Source organism: Mastacembelus armatus, chromosome 18, assembly GCF_900324485.2.
Source record: "Mastacembelus armatus chromosome 18, fMasArm1.2, whole genome shotgun sequence".
Classification (NCBI taxonomy): domain Eukaryota; kingdom Metazoa; phylum Chordata; class Actinopteri; order Synbranchiformes; family Mastacembelidae; genus Mastacembelus; species Mastacembelus armatus.
In genome coordinates, this window is record NC_046650.1 from 4,478,996 (window position 1) to 4,496,731 (window position 17,736).

The 17,736-nt window shown below is 40.3% G+C and overlaps 3 protein-coding genes across 3 annotated transcripts in view; all 3 read right to left on the reverse strand.

The window, feature by feature from the left end:
• The window catches only part of LOC113122302 (nectin-4-like), a 192,898-nt gene that overhangs the window by 165,582 nt on the left and 9,580 nt on the right, over nucleotides 1–17,736 (reverse strand). The gene's annotated exons all lie outside the window — the stretch shown is intronic.
• On the reverse strand, nucleotides 529–1,914 carry LOC113122371 (uncharacterized). The gene is made up of 6 exons (XM_026293675.1): nucleotides 1,856–1,914; nucleotides 1,414–1,755; nucleotides 1,292–1,333; nucleotides 1,045–1,164; nucleotides 842–876; nucleotides 529–693 (listed from the first exon to the last, which is right to left on the reverse strand). Exons 1-6 carry the CDS (start codon nucleotides 1,893–1,895, stop codon nucleotides 574–576), a joined length of 699 nt encoding a protein of 232 aa, XP_026149460.1. The 5' UTR covers nucleotides 1,896–1,914; the 3' UTR covers nucleotides 529–573.
• On the reverse strand, nucleotides 3,803–6,076 carry LOC113122402 (uncharacterized). The gene is made up of 5 exons (XM_026293729.1): nucleotides 5,473–6,076; nucleotides 5,026–5,370; nucleotides 4,670–4,777; nucleotides 4,468–4,511; nucleotides 3,803–4,370 (listed from the first exon to the last, which is right to left on the reverse strand). The coding sequence occupies exons 1-5, from the start codon at nucleotides 5,516–5,518 to the stop codon at nucleotides 4,248–4,250; spliced, it is 666 nt and encodes a 221-aa protein (XP_026149514.1). The 5' UTR covers nucleotides 5,519–6,076; the 3' UTR covers nucleotides 3,803–4,247.

Sequence of the window (17,736 nt, forward strand, 5' to 3'; positions counted from 1 at the left end):
ATGATCTTTAACAGGAGTACATCACAGTGCACTGAGAAATCACAGTGACCTCATGCTTTAATACTTCAGGTTATATGTGTATATTTATAATAGCTAACTACATAATGATATAAAAAATAGTGATGTTTATCTATTATGTTTTAATGTCAGCTTTCATTGCATTGTATCATAACCAAGTTGATTTCACCCAGCTAGAGCTTTGTTAGGTTGACAGGCCAAGTCAGTGCACTGAATGTAAAGAAAATGTGTGCTGAGGGAGAGTGTCATGACAAGCTGTGAACAAAATGAGCTTTCGCCATCTAACTACCGCATTGACTCCTCCACTGCTGCAGACCTTACCTCTCACTCTCTGTAAGAGAGAGTACAGACAATAATGGGCTTCCCGCCTCTTTGTGAATCGGTCATTAATGAGAGGGCGCAAGTATAAAGAGATGGTGAAAATACAACACAGCAATACCAGATTTCTGTAGGAATATAAAGACTTTAATGAAAAATCTGATTTTTTTTTGGCAAAGTGATAAACTCAGTCACTAATCACACATAATCAAATTTATTGATTACAAAGACAAAGTATCAGTTGGCAGCATAAATAACACAAGTCTGTACTTGTCTCTCCGATGCAGGCCTCCTGCTGCGTATTGTTGCAGAATAGAAACTCAGTGCTGCATCTTTCGGGTCATCAGAGTCCACATTCTGTAAAGAGTCAGACTGCTTTCAATCAAACCACTTCAGAAACAAGGACAGATGATGCTAAAAATAAAATAATCATCCTGAAATCAAATGATTCTGGGGTCTTTTAAACCTTACACCATATAAAATGAAACTGAAAAGACAGACTCACCTTATTTCTTTGTGGATGTTGTTTTTCATCACAAACTAAAAGGGGAGAAAATCAGTCATGAGTCTGAATCATTATCATGAGCTATGTGACAAAAAAAAAAAAAAAAGCCTGGTCAGTTCATTAATTCATTATCCATGAACTTTACCACTGGAGTTGTTCCACCATTACTGGCACAGCAAATCAGAGACAGCTATCAGAAGTACCTGTCTGAAGTTTCCTGTATTTAACAGCCAGAGCAATGATGGTCATTATAAGGACAACAGTCACAGTGACAGCAGCAGCAAGGATCGCACTCATCAGCTCTGTTACTGCGTTAGGCTCTCCTACAAGAAACATCATTAAAGTCAAATTTGATGAAAATGAACATTAAAATGTGCAGTACTGAGTCCAGCCAGCTGTTTTACATCTGACATCAGAGGTTTACTAAATCAAAGAAATATTCAGTCTTACTTTGAGAGGTGCCACCACTGTCGTTGTTTGATTCATCGCTGCCTTTAATAAAATATACAAGTACTTTATATTAGTTATGAGTTACAATTAATATATCCAAATAGATCTGACTTCAGTCTTACCTTGAACAGTTACATCCTCTACATGAATGATTGTGTGTCCGTTTATATAAAATCCACAGAGGTACAGTCCAGAGTCAGATAAATCCACTTGTTTTATTGTCAGAAAGACGGTGGAGACGTTGGAGCTCATTTCATATTTTCCATTTTGAAATCCATGACAGAATGAAGGGCTGCTGTCAGACTTGTACATGGAGGAGATACAGCTGATCCTGGTCCTGTTAGTGAACCTGGACCAGAATGTGTGAGTTGGACTTGTGGAAATGTTGCGGCACAGCAGGGTGACTTCTTGACCAGGCTGGACCTGCACAGTCTGAAACTCAGACCCTGAGACAGAGACCCAGGCTGAAACAAACAGCACAGATAACAAGACATTTATTCCTCAAATAATCAATCTGTAATTCTCATTATCATGGACGTTAAATAAACCAGTTCCAGTACTTACTGCAGAGAAGTAAAGCTGATATCAAGACAAAGCTCCTCATTGTGCGTCTGCTGTCCGAGTGCAATCACACTTTATAGTGTGAGCACAGGAGCTTTGCAGGAAAGAGGCGGGGTGTATCACGTCTTTATGTGTTTGCTCAAAATGAAGAGGGGAATGATGCCTAGTTGTAGTCATATTTCCATCAATGGAAAAATGACATAAGTTCACATTTATTTCCATTTTGAATGAAGAATGAAATTGTATGTTTGAAGGCTGGAGTCTGTCTGTAGATAATTTAAATTTTGGTTGCACATTTTCTGACTCTTTTAAAAATACACCTCTGTGGTGGCAGCAATAAACCCAGTGACATCTGCCCAGTTACTGCACATACACCCTTGGCTATGGATGTATTGGTTTTGCAGTCTAAGTGATGTACTGTCACAGTTTGCTCACTGGGAAAAATGAGTTTTTGGTTTGAGCTCAAAAAGGAGGCTTGACCAGAGGGAATGAGTTCTATAGAGTTTATTAAAGCACAACGTAAATGCTGAGCCGTATCAGAACAGGCAATTATAAAATACAAACTTAGAAATCTTCAAAACCACTGAACATACCAATAAATAATTTAACTTAATTTACCAAGGGGGAATCAAATCAGAAACCAGGTACAGATAGAAAACTAAGGAAAGCCCATGAACAGATAACTAGTAACACATAGAACTAGGGAAAACAAAGTCGGGCTTACTTCTGAGTCGGGTCAGACCAGTGAACAGGGTTCTCCCTAAAAGTCCAAGTCAAGTACTCACAAAAATCAAGTTACATGCATAGTTCTAATTAGTCCCTAAAGGGATGAAGTAATACCTCTTTAAGCTCAGATCAGGTTAACAAAAGTCAGGTGAGCAGTGTAACAACCACAGGGACATTATCTTCTTGTGCATCAATTGTACAGTAACACAGTCACAGGAGAGATAAAGCAAGTATAGCCAGTTTAAAAGTATAACTTGGTGTTTGTGGCTGCTGGAGGTTGGACTGTGAAAGTTACATGCTGGAAAAAATAGCAGGCAGCTGAAGGCCAGTCTTACTGTGGTTGAGAATGAACTGTTGGCTGATACAGACAGTGCTGTTTAAAAGTCACTACTGTCCCTTTCAGCTCCTCATCCATCACACATTTATTCTTTTGTCCTCAGACTGAGATCTAAGTTGAACAAAACAGGGAAAAGAGTTGGAAAAGAACAGACAGTTTGTAACTGAAGTGAACCACAACAGGAGCTTATCATGATGTAGCATCAGTTCCACTTTGACCTGCAGGTGCAAGCCAGTGGCGGAGCTAGAAATTGTTACATGAGGGGCAAAAGGGTGGCAAAAAGTTTTGCGGAGGCGTTGCATAAGAAGGCAGTAATGTGAGTCCTTATACATAGTGAAATACAGTTCTACTTTCATGGAACAAAAGTTTCTCAAATGGATTTTTAATAAACACTTCCCAGTAGTGCTGGGCAATATGGCCTAAAAAAAAAATCCCTGATTTTTTTCACAAAATATCCGATTGACGATTTAAATAGTTTTATATTCAAACAAGCCGATGTAAAACTTCACATTTGAGTCAATCGATAAAATTGGTTTATCGCCCAGCCCTACTTCCCAGATATTCTCAATCTTAGACAGAAGGAACAAACCAGTGTGGGGGAAATATCTGGAGTTGGGGCAGCAGCTCGAGGGCAAACACTACAGTGGAGGGGGCAGCTCTTCTCCCTTTGCCCCCCTTTGAAGTGCCCCTGGTGCTGGCAGCATGCACTCACTGGTGCTATTTGTTAATGGATGGAAAATCAGCACTGCACAGTTTAGTTCATCAAAGCCTAAAAATCAGATCATGTCTACACACTATCTTTACATTCACTACTCATCAAAATCATATGACCAGACACATTCATAGACAGCATCATTTCTTTATTTCAATAGAGGGCGAATTAAGTTACAATCTCACAAACTGGACCTTCATTTAGTCCAATTTAAATTTGAACTGAGTCCTGTATAACTGAGATATAGCAAGTAGTTAGAAGAAGACTGAATTGATACCACAGTGGTGCTGCTTCTGTTTTAGCTTTGCTGTGAACTGTCACCTGCAGCCTGGAATAGGGTGCATGGTTTCATATGAGGCTGCATTTGCTCACAGGTTTTTGTGGTTAATACCTTTCCCACGATATTTATATACCACTGCAGTTACTGTACGTTACGCAAAAGCTTCTAGAGGCTTATTTTTGGATTTTACACTTTGAGTTAATAGGCGTTAAAGTTTTAAGTTGTGAGAAACTATATTTCATGTACTTTTATGGGTCAAATCAATTGGATTTGAATCTGCACTTCTTCACATCAGCTCCCAATATAAGAGAATCTAGTTGTTCCTGAATAATTCCTGAATCTATCTGATAGATGAATAAATTACACTGGGCTCCATGGTTGTCTCTGATGCAGGCCTGAGGTTTCCATCTGCTGCTGGGTGAAAAGTCACTGATGCATAGTTCTGGTCATCTGAGCTCAGAATCTATGAATACAACCATTTTCAGTCATTTGTTGCACAAAGCTGAGCTTTTGATTAAAGTGCCTGATGAAATACTTTAGCTTACAAACGTCAAACTCACCTCTGTGTCTGTTGTCCTTCTGTATGGATTCTGTTCGATATGGACTAAATGAAAGAGCCAACATCCTGAGTTAATTGACAAGCACCATTTTCTGCACCAATGCTGTTGCTGTTGCATCATACTAAACAAGAAATTTGTATATTTGTCTATTAGATAATTTAGAGACAGAATGTGAAAGTACAGTTATACGTAGTAAAAGTACCTTTCTGAAGCTGTTTAATTTTAACAACCAGCCCAAAGATGACCAGAGCAGAGAAAACAGTCAGAACACCTGGGATCATCATCAGCTTTGGTACTCCATCAAACAGATCTCCAAGAAAGACAGTTCAGTTATAATCTATAATCTCTTATAATCTAATCTATAATCTATATATATCTATTATAATGCACTGTATCTGACTGCACAGCAGAAATTACAATGGGAGGCAGGAAATGTTTTGAAATGTAGACAATGATGAGGTACACTACAATGAATAGTTATGTTGATATTGTTCCATTAGGATCTAGATTTTGACCAAAAAGGCCACATAAAAGACAGACAACACATAACGATCTTACCTTGAACCTCTAAATATGCTGCACCGACCATAACTGGGTTTGTCTGTATGAAATATCCACAGAAATACAGTCCAGAGTCAGACACATTCACTTGTTGAATTTTAAGAAAAACACTAGAGCTGTTCGATGTCATTTGAAATCTGCCATTTTGAAATCCATCACAGAACGAAGCAGGACCAGAAGATGTGAATAAATGAGAAATACAGTGGGGCTGCAGCTTCTTGACCACTCTGAACCAGATTGTCTGAGTCGGGCCACTGCTGAAGTTGGAGCACAGCAATGTGACTTCTTCACCAGACCGAACTCCCACTGTGTAAAACTCAAATGCAGAGAGCGACACCCAGTCTGTAACAAACACACAACTGATAAACCTGCACAAACCTAAACCATACCTGTGCTTTATATAACGTCAGAGTTGCATTTGATGGTTTTAATGCCAGTACTTACTGAGGCTGCAGAGAAGTAAAATGGTTTCCATGATAAAGATCCTCATTGTGTGTAGGACTGTGCACTGTGGTGGCTTTTTATAACACTAAGCTGCTCTAAGGTAATCTGAAGTGTTGGGGTGTTAGTATTTTCACATCCTGTCATTGCACCGGTCATACAGGCAGCTGATGATATCTGGTGTTGTCACAGCTTGGCAGTGCTGTCAGACACACTCAGACTGCACAACAACAGTTTTATCAATGAGACTTTCTCTGCACTTCACACTATTCCTGACTCTGAAAGTGCTTCGGTCTTTCCCCAAGTGAACAGATCTCCTGAAAGCTGACTTGGCAGTAAAGCACAAACTCACACCTGGCTCAGTGTCGTCTAGACATGTTTGCATTTACAGACGTGCTGATTTTCACTTCAGCTGCTCTTAGACCACATTGTGCCATCACTTCCTGTTGAACAAATAATGTGTACCTCATTCAGTCCTCCACTGCTGCAGACCTGGACAGATCCTCCTTAATCAAACACCAGACATTTTCTTACAATAAACAGGACAGACAACATTTGGGAAAGGCACAATTTATTCTAACTGTATAAAAATGTCCAGTTAGCATCAATATGCAGTATAACATGATTTACTGCTTTTCTGCTGCTTCACATAAATGAGCTTACTTCCTCCAACCCACAACGTTTACACAAAAATCACCAAGGCAGATTAATACGATAAAAGCATCAGTTTTCTTTGCTGGCTGTATAAATAACATGAGTCTCTATTTGTCTCTGTGATACAGGCCTCCTGCTTCTTATTGTTGTTGAACTCAGTGGTTTTACCTTCAGGTCATCAGAGCCCAGATCCCGTAAATAAGAGAACAATCAATTACACATCACAAAAAGCTGCATCACAGGTAAATAATTTATGATTTGAGATGATTTTATACATTTTGAATTTTGAACAGCCAACAGTGAAACTGTACTAACCTGGTTCTCCTGTTGATTCTGCTTGCTGATGGCTATATTAGGAAAAAAAAACACGTTGTTAATATATTGACAGTCATTATCATAAAATCTCCTCTTTAAAAAATCTGATCTCATTTTCAATTTGTCCTCCACATCACAACTACCTTTCTGAAGTCTCTGGATTTCAGCAACCAGACCAGTGATGACTATAACGAGAAAAGCAGTCAGACCACCCAGGATTATACTGATCACCTTTGCACTTCTGTGAGACTCATCTAAAAGGAGATAGTCCATTTAGACTGTGTATATTTGATACCTCGACCTGCTTTAGATTGGTTTAATATTAGAAATAACACAACTCACAAACACAGAATGTACACCAGAGATTTTAAGCAGAAAAAAATGACATGTAGATAATTTCATTAAACTGAAGTCCACATTATTAGGTATACAGGTGCATCTCAATCAATTAGAATATCATCAAAAAGTTGATTTATTTCAGTAATTCAATTCAAAAAGTGAAACTCATATATAGATTCTTTACACACAGACTGATATATTAACTTACAGGTAATGAAAACCCAAAAATCAGTATGTCAGAAAATGTGAATATTGTGAAAAAGTTCAATATTGGAGACTCATGGTGTCACACTCTAATCAACTAATTAACTCCAAACACCTACAGAGGTTTCCTGAGCCTTTAAATGGTCTCAGTGTGGTTCAGTAGGCCCCACTATTGTGGGGAAGACTCCTGACTTGGCAGTTGTCCAGAAGACGATCACTGACACAAGGAGGGTAAGACGCGAAAGGGACACCAGACCCAATAACACAGAAGAGCTGAAGGCTGCTATCAGAGCAACCTGGGCCTCCATAACACCTCAGCAGAGCCACACCTCCATGACTGATCACCTCCATGCCACACTGCATTACTGCAGTAATTCATGCAAAAGGAGCCTTGACCAAGTATTGAGTTCTGTACATGTTTTACTACTGTACATGTTCCACTGTACTTTTCTTTAGTCCAACATTTCTGTGTTAAAAATTCTTTTTTTTAGTCTTAAGTAATATTCAAATTTTCTGAGATACAAAATTTTGGGTTTTCATTAGCTGTAAGTTATAACATGTAAGTATGTGTTTTTATTTATAATTATTCCATGGACGTGCACTAGTGAGAAACACTTTCATTTTTCTGTGTACATGCAAGTGAAATGACAAAGTGACATTGAACTAAATTTACCAATATTAACAGTCTTACCTTGAACCTCTAAATATGCTGCACCGACCATAACTGGGTTTGTCTGTATGAAATATCCACAGAAATACAGTCCAGAGTCAGACACATTCACTTGTTGAATTTTAAGAAAAACACTAGAGCTGTTCGATGTCATTTGAAATCTGCCATTTTGAAATCCATCACAGAACGAAGCAGGACCAGAAGATGTGAATAAATGAGAAATACAGTGGGGCTGCAGCTTCTTGACCACTCTGAACCAGATTGTCTGAGTCGGGCCACTGCTGAAGTTGGAGCACAGCAATGTGACTTCTTCACCAGACCGAACTCCCACTGTGTAAAACTCAAATGCAGAGAGCGACACCCAGTCTGTAACAAACACACAACTGATAAACCTGCACAAACCTAAACCATACCTGTGCTTTATATAACGTCAGAGTTGCATTTGATGGTTTTAATGCCAGTACTTACTGAGGCTGCAGAGAAGTAAAATGGTTTCCATGATAAAGATCCTCATTGTGTGTAGGACTGTGCACTGTGGTGGCTTTTTATAACACTAAGCTGCTCTAAGGTAATCTGAAGTGTTGGGGTGTTAGTATTTTCACATCCTGTCATTGCACTGGTCATACAGGCAGCGGTGGCATTTCTTTCACCTGATGATATCTGGTGTTGTCACAGCTTGGCAGTGCTGTCAGACACACTCAGACTGCACAACAACAGTTTTATCAATGTGAGTTTCTCTGTAAATACCTGATTTGCATCAATTTACAGTATAATCTGACATTAACTTACTAGCTTACTTTCTTCTACCCATGACTTTTAGACAAAACTGACAATGTCTGATTAATATGATAAAAGCATCAGTTCTGTCGGCTGGCTGAGCTGTAGCTTCGCTGTGGTCTGTCATGTCTTGTGGTTATGATTCAGACAGCTAAAGGATGAGCTTCCTCTGGTCGAGGTCTCCCTCATTAGACTGAGGTGCCTCAGTGATGCAGACAGTGTCTGTCTGTATTGTTTCTGTTATCTGTAATAAGAATGTGCAGCCTGTAATGTGAATGAACAATGAAAGTCCTCATGTGAGCTAATGTTGTTCTGCTGCAGGCGTCTTTTAGTGTAAAGCCACTAATACATCGTTTGAAAACAAACTGGTGCCATGAGTCTGTGATGAGGGTTGATCACTGCTGAAGACAGCGTAATGTAACAAAGCATCAGTTCTAGTCTGAGCTGCAGCTGCACTTCCTGTGTCTCCCTGGTGGCTGCATAAAATATATGAATGTCCATTTTAATCATTGCTGAACACCACCTGCTTCTTCTTGAATAGAAACTCAGTGTAATAATATACCCATTGTCAAAAAATCATTATATTATTGAGATTTTCCTTTCATATTGAAAACTAAAGAGGCCATGCATCTGTTTTTTTAAATGATCCATCCATTTTTTATACCCACTTTTTCCTATTTAGGGTCACAGGTATCTGCTGGAGCCTATCCCAGCTCTCTTTGTGTGAAAGGCAGGGGTACACCCTGGACAGGTCACCAGTCCATCACAGGGCCACATAGAGACAAACAACCTCACACACTCACACTCACTCCTATGGGCAATTTAGAGTCACCAATCAACCTGACATACATGTTTTTGGGGGGTTTTCCTGGGCGCCTTCCTGGGGAGGTGTTCCGGGCATGTCCCACTGGGAGGAGGCCCCGGGGAAGACCCAGGACACGCTGGAGGGACTATGTCTCCCGGCTGGCCTGGGAACGCCTCGGTGTCCCCCCGGAAGAGCTGGAGGAAGTGTCCAGGGAGAAGGAAATCTGGGTATCCCTGATTCGGGTATCCCTGATTCGGCTACTGCCCCCGCGACCCCGGATAAGCGGTAGAAGATGGATGGACATGTTTTTGGACTGAGGGAGGAAACCAGAGTACCTGGAGAAAACCCACACAAGCACAGGGAGAACATGTAAACTCCACACAGAAAGGCCCCTGATGGGTTTCAAACCAGGAACCTTCTTGCTGTGAGGCAACAGTGCTAACCACTCAGTCACCATGCTGCCCTTTTCTTAAATGATAAATTTAGCAATTAAATTGAACAAAACATTGAGTGTGATCAGATAAAATCGACAGAGGCAGAGAGAAGACAGTAGTGATGGTGGAGGTTGCCACTTTGAAACCTACGAGAGAATAAAACAGACTCAACCAGATTATCTGAGCAGAGAAACTGGAAAACATTTTCACAGTTTTCAGCCATCTGAAAGGTGAATCAGTAATGACACAAAGATCTACTTTGGATTGTGTAGTCATGACCTGTGTCTTCTCCTTGGCTCTATGGTTTTATATGAGTTTCTTTAATGGTCACTCTGCCGTGTGAGGTCACACACAGGTGTCGCGCAGGTGAAAATAACTGATTACAAACCTCATGCTAAGCTGCACTGCAGACCGCAAAAACCCTCGACCCAGTAGTGGAGGAAAGGCCTGGTACTGTGCGTCCACATCACTGAAACCTTGGAGAACTAGAAATGTCCATTTCATGAAACAACCAGGAGAATTCAGACGCGGCGCTGAGGTTACCGAGAGAAGAAAGGCGCTAATGGAGGCCTTAGTTTGTATCGAAGAGAGACAGCAGTAAAACAAACCAAACAAATAAACATGGACAGAGGAGAGCTGGGCTTTAGCCGAGGTATTTGTGGAGTATGTGTGGCAGAGGACTCGACCCCCGCAGGAAAGGAGATGACGCTGTTGTTGGACACGTCGCCGTCATGGAGGACAGTGGGCTTTAAAGTGAGGTCAGTCAAACACAAACACGCTCCTGAGGCTTTTCTGATGGTCAGACTGAAGCTGGGACCAGGGCTTGTACAGTGTGGATGAATCAACATGTTGTGTTATAGTTTGTCTTCTTCACACTCAGCGCCTTGGACAGAGCTTGTAGTAAATGTGGATGTTACATTAGGAAGCAGGTGTTTTTAACACAGATGAAATGTTGTGGCTGCTTTGCTTCCAGCTGACCTGTGCTGTTTTATGAGTTGTTTGTTTCAAAGCTAACTTACTGAGGCTGGAGAAGATGTTGAGCTGTTTCTGGGATAACAGGTGCATGAAGGTTGGAATGTGGAAATACATGTGTCTTACTTGGTTTCCAGATGTAGAAACTTATTTTATATTTATATTTTTTATTTTTATATTTGAGCACAGTCGTCTGTGAGACAGGGTCTATTGGTACATAAAGGTATGTTGTCACCTAAAATTATGATTATAAAAGGCTGCATAGTGTAGACGTACAAAATGTGTTTGGATACTCTGACATTTTATTCAGGTCTGAATGTTGGAAGGAGGCTGCAGAAACCTTCAAGGGCCTAACAGGAGGAGAAAAGTTCCTGACTGTCTATTCAGTGAACATTAGTAGAAAGTTGTTGCCCTGGGTGAATTTGTGCTGCTGCTGTTCATCTTTGCAGCTGCACAGTGTCTCCATGTTGTTGACAATACTGAAGTTTCAGACGCTAGAGAACAGAAGACCAGTTTTCCTGTGGTTGAAACTTTTCTGTCTGTTACAAATTGTTTGTGAAAAGCAGGTTGACATACGATGAAGCATCACTTCCACTCTGAGCTGCAGTTCCAGTTGTTTCTGTCATCTGGTGGCAGCATACACAACATTTGAATTCCGCTCTGTCTCTGCTACAGGCCTTCTGCTCCTATTAGCTCCTGGATGGAAACTCAGTGCTGCATAGTTCAGGTCATCACTGTGTTGTGGATTATTTTTCTCTTCATGAGCCAAATGACAGGAACAGTAAATCTGCTCAGTTAATTCTTCGACAATATTGTTGTTTATGCTTTTTGGCAATTTGTAACATCAGTGAAAAATATAAATACCTGTATAGGGTTTCCTGATTTTGACAACCATAATGATGATGACGATAAAGAGGAAAATAACTAGACCATCCAGGATCGCAGTCCTCAGGTCTATTAATCCACTGAGCACTTCTACAAGAAGAAAGATTATTAAATTAAACTTGTGGTATTATACTTCTTGTGCTGTGGGTTCAGCTCAGTCCTTTTGCTCAGTCCACAGCACTGGTCTCAGAGCTGCGCATGGTGGAGATGCAACTGGTATTGGATCCATTGCCCAGTCTGAACCATGTTATGTGACTGGGAAATCTGGTAAAGTTGGTCACAGCAGTGTGACTTCTTCACCAGGTTGGACCTCCACAGTGTGAAACTCAGAAACTGAAACAGAGATCACGCCTGAAACAAACCACAGGTAATTTATCCATAAAGGTGCAATTCAACAAAAACTAAATCATGCATGTCAGTGATGTTTGCAAATGAATTTGTCAGATTCCTGTACTGATGGAAAGTTAGCAATTCGTCAGGCGTACTTACTGAGAGCACAGAGTAAAGCTGCTGCCAAGGTGAAGTTCATCATTGTGCGTACAGTAGAACTGCACCACTGCAATGAGAGTAACTGAACTGTGCTCCAGTGAGAGTGGTTTCTACGTAAAGAGGCGGGTGTTCTTTGTTTTCTCACTGTTACAATAGAAAAGCTGTACGTGACGATGTTTACAACACAAACCCAGTAAACTGCATATGAAGACTGCTGTAGAAATGATTGCTTAAATCATTTAAATAGTGATAAATAGAAGTAGTAGGATAGTAGGTTGAAATACATTAGTGTTACGCCCCAGCCTAGGGGTTGCCGGAGCGTAACATGATTGTGGAGTTTTCCTCCAAACCTCTTCCACTCTCAACCAACACGAACGAGACGAACTACAATTAAGAAGAATATTTATTCTGTCAAAATACAGAATAAAATACAGAATGTTCAAAACAAACAAAACGCTAATTTAGCCCTACTCAAACAAAAACGCTCCGTGAGCCCTACGATATCAAACAAACGAAAATCAATAACAGAAACGCTACAATAGCCCTACGATCTCAATCAAAAGAAACAACACAAAATCACAGGTCGCTAGCCTGGAAACTCCTAAAACAAACAGGAGAAAACAAAACACAAATGTAGCCTAAGAATCTAAATATGTCTAATCGAAAATAAAGAAAAAATACTATTAATACTAAACCTACAAAACCTAATCTCTAACTAACGCGAAATCGAAATCTTTATCAAATAGCTTTGGAAGTGGCAAAGGTGGGAGAATAGCTCTCTCGAACAGCAGTCCGTGGGCTTCTTATAGTCCTTCCGGGAAGTGTTGGACCAATCCCGGAAGTCCAATCCACGGTCCTCGAGTCCACGCCCACTCCAGCATCCGACACACACACACACACACACACACACACACACACCCACACACACAATGACCCCTAGGGTCATAACACCTCCCCCCCTAAGACCAAACATTTTCCCAATAAAAAATGTTTTGCCTTCTTTTTTTTTTTTCTCAACATCTTGACAGAGCATCAGCCATCACATTTTCTAATCCTTTTTTATAATGGATTTCAACATCGATATCGTGACTTAACACATTAGTTTGGGTGGGAATGTCATTGAAAAGTGCTAGGTTATTGTTAATGAGCTTATGAATGTCAGCTCGGGCGGGTTCTGGCAAATACGCTAAGTGACTGTCTAACTGGTTCAAAATTTCCGAGTTCTGAAAACGTACACGGGACAGAATCATGTTTGTCGCTTAACCCGTCATCACTGGGTTTGTATGATGGGCGGGTGACAGACACGGGGGTAACAGGAACTGGTTTAGGAGACGAAAGTTCTTCCTTTCGACCAACATACTGCTTCAGCATGTTAATGTGACAGACACGAGTGGTTTTCTTTCGGTCTGGAGTCTGAATTACGTAGTCAGTCTCGCTAAGCTTTTGGTCAACTATGTAAGGGCCAGAAAATTTTGTTTGTAAGCCGGAACCAACAACGGGCAACAGAACCAACACGCGGTCACCTGGCTGAAAAGTCAGTGTAACCGACTTTCTGTCATAATGGTCCTTCATTTTGGACTGTGCCTTGACTAAGGACTCACGCGCTACATCACATGCGTGATGTAGTCTTTCTTTAAATGAACTAACATAGTCCAAAATATTCTTCTCAGGGCTTGGCTTCTCTGAAAGCCATGTTTCACGGAGCAAACGCAATGGTCCACGCACCGTGTGACCAAAAACTAAGTCAGCTGGGCTAAATCCTAGCGACTCTTGGCATGTTTCTCTCATGGCGAACAACAACAATGGTAAGCCTTCGTCCCAATCTCGACTTGACTCGGAGCAAAACTTTCGTAACATACTTTTCAGAGTTTGATGAAACCTTTTCAGTGCACCCTGACTCTCAGGGTGATATGCACTAGACGTGCGGTGGGTGACTTTGAGCTCTGCCATGACCTGAGCGAAAACTTTCGACATGAAATTTGATCCTTGATCACTCTGAATATACTTGGGCAAGCCAAATGTGGAGAAAAATTTCTCAAGTGCCTTGACTATGGCACGAGCTTTTAATGTTCGGAGTGGCACTGCCTCGGGGTATCGAGTGGCAGCACACATTATCGTAAGGATGTATTGATTTCCGGATTTGGTTTTAGGCAACGGACCCACACAGTCAATAATGACGTGTTCAAACGGTTCCCCAATTACAGGAATTGGTTTCAATGGGGCAACAGGAATTACCTGATTGGGCTTACCGGAGACTTGACATGTATGACAGGAACGACAGAATTTTATCACATCGGACTTGAGTCCGGGCCAGAAGAAGTAACGAAGAATACGATTGTATGTCTTTCGTATTCCCAAATGTCCTGCCATACTGTGAAGATCTCACTGAAGTTTGTGCAGCCCTTAAATGGAAGCCCTTAAATGCTTTGATATGAGGCTGCACAAGTGTCACCTTGCTAGAGGCAGAGTTTTAAGTTTATGTGACTATTGAGTCTGTTCAGTGTGACTGTGATATGGGGAGCAGTGGGACAGTTGGAGAGTGATTCACCTGTAATGGGATGCTCACTGACTTTGAGGTGTTCAGTACATAAAAGAACAAACCTGTGAACTGAGCTGACTGTCCATTGGCACTGAGTGAATCAGTAGGTTCAGTGGAGCTCCTCACTCAGGACTGGATGTCAGCCCCATGTGACTCACAGTTTATGTTCCTATTCAAAGAGCATATTAACAGATTAGAAACACAAAGATTCTCCTCCTCTGAGCTATTAACTCAACTGAACCTTACAACTTGGACTAGCAACAGTCTGACTGTGTCACTGAAATGAAGACAGACTCAGTGCTGAACATCATGCTGTGTGGACAGTGATGCGTTCACTTACTGACACTTTATGTATTAAAGTGCATTTGAACAGTGATGCATTCATCATCGTTACAGAAACATTTTTCAGGTTCATTGGGAATATCAAAGTGTTTGTGTGACTGTGATGCAGAGAGATGAAGACTGAGCTTCCTGTGGTTGACACCTTGTTGATATTATAGAAAGTGATGCTGCACTGATACACATAGCACTGTTTATCACAACAATGCCCACTTACATTTACATTACAGTTAAATATGCTGCTGCTATATTGATGTACTGCCTGTTTTTCTAGTGTTTTTTTTCCTAAAGATGAACAATTTTTCAGCATGTAGTAACTTTTTCTGGTCCTGAGCTGGTCCTTCGCCTCATTAATGGTGACAGCCCCCTTAACCCTGGCCCAGTAGACCGAGGCTGTAGGAAATAAACAATCAGAAATGTTTTCCTTCTGTAAAGCTTGGCTCATATGGTTGAGGTACAACAAAAATGTAATGAATTGCATATACTGTAAAAATGTGGCCAGGCATGGCTGACATCGCTTTTGCTATCAGCACATTGATGTTCGTCACTGAGACGCTAAAACAACACATGTCACAGAATCACATCTTACATCTTGATAAGTGTGTGGACACCACAGCTCCCCTTCTTGCAGCATTTCAGCACCATGGAGCTTTCATGATTATGCAGCTGTTCAAATAAGGACAAGCATTTATCTGCACCATTATTCCTGTTTACAGATTTACATAGCTATGGAAAATGAGAAAAAAGTAACTCATTAAATGTATCATTTTGATGGTAAAGGTTCTGTGGAAAAAAAACTGGGTGTACCTAAATTTAGTGCAGGTCCACATGAATAAAAAGGTTAGGTGCACCAGTGCAAACAATGTAAAAAGTTAGTAAGGAGGCCTGCTTATCCAAAAATGCCACAGGGAAATAAATTTAAACTAGAGAAAGAAAATCTTGACTTACTGTTGTGTTCTGCACTGTGTTAAACAGAGCACATATTAGTGCTTCAATGCAACAGATGGCAAAGACTTTACCTCAGTCTTCATGCATGTTTAAGTTTGTTCCACTGTCCCTGGAGTTTCTAACCAAGTTCAATCCACAGAAATACAATCAGATTAATCCACTGCTCTGTAGTGCTGTTGGATGTCATACTGAATTTGCCTTTTTAAAATCTGCCATGTAACAAAGTCATTTTTTCATTGCCCAAACTAAACCAGTTAAACTATGTAAATGATAGTTTAAATTCTATTTTTTCAGTTTTAGTGCAGTTGCATTTGCTGTAATAAAGTGACCAAAGCAATAATTGTACTCAAAAAGTTAGACATACTTACGGAGGAAAGCTCTCATCAATATGATGCACATGGTAGGTCTGCAGCTCTGAACTGCACTAAAGCAGGAGGGCTCTTAAAGCAAAAAGGCGTGGTGTTACTTTTGCTTATTTGGTTGCTCAAACTAAAATCATGAGCCACAAGCAGTATGAGAAAAGTTAAGAGCAAATATCTATGTTCCCACAAATGATTAAATATATTTAAAAAAAGTCTAATCCGGAATGATCTCAGCCTTTATCAAATGTTTTTCTTTATCAGGATACAAGCATTTTACTTCTGTATGCAACATATGTAAACCATTCTAAATAAAAGATGATTTATTAATTTGACCCCTGTTGACCCATCACTGCATACTGCACCTAAACCTACCCCGTCAGCAACAGGCTGGATGATTGACATGTAAATGATGATACACAATGAGGTACTGTGACAGGAGAAAATGGTTCTGTTCTTGACACAGTTCACAGCTTTATTTGTGTTCACCTCAGAGGGTGTAATTGTGGTTAGTCAGTATAGGTGAAAAACCTTTTCATTCAAGACTTTTTTTTAAGAGTTATCAGTTGTGGCAAACACCAGTCTGTCACCATTAGAGGGCAGCTATAACCATACTTACTGTGTTCTTTTTGATCAAAACACACAAACCTTTGCTCTCAGAGATAAAAAAAAAAACATCAAAAAATAAGTAGAATGTGTTCTGTAGAGTTTCAAGTAGTTGTGCTGCTGTGGAGCAACAATAAGATGTGATGGTTTCTGTTTTCTTTGTATCTTATGTGGTGTGCCCAGTGGGCATGGAACTGTAGATGTGTAAACAGACCTTGGATGAAGTGTTTGGTAAGCTTGTTCCCTCAACTACTCTTTTGGTCAACAGTGAGCTTTGATTGGAAACTGGCATTTCTTGATTTACAGCCACAACATAAACTTGTATTTCTATAAATGTATTTGCTAGAGATGAATATCATATAATGATGACTTGAGCTGATTTGAATGAGCTGACAGTTTGAGCAGACCTCAGGTGTTCAGGAAGTTTCTTACACTAGTGAGGAGCATAGTAACTGAATGCTGCTTCACTTTGTTTGGTTCTGGTTCTGGGAACACACGGTAGACCTGTCCCAGATGACCTGAGGGGTCTGGAAACCTCATAGGTAACTAATACATCTTGAATATATTTTGGTCCACAACCATTTAGTGCTTTATAAACTAGCAATAAGATTTTAAAATCTATCCTTTGACTAATGGGAAGCCAGTGTAGTGATCTAAGAACTGGTGTGATATGGTCCAGTTTCCTGATGTTTGTAAGGACTCTGGCAGCAGCATTCTGGATTAGCTGCAGCTGCCTGATTGACTTTTTGCTAAGACCTGTAAACAAGCCATTACAATAATCTAACCTACTGAAGATAAATGCATTAACAAGTTTTTCTGCATCTTGTTTAGACAGAGAACCTTTTATTCTAGCAATGTTTTTCAGGTGGTAATAGGAAGATTTAGTGATGGATTTTATGTGGTTGTTAAAATTCAGGTCTGAGTCAATGATT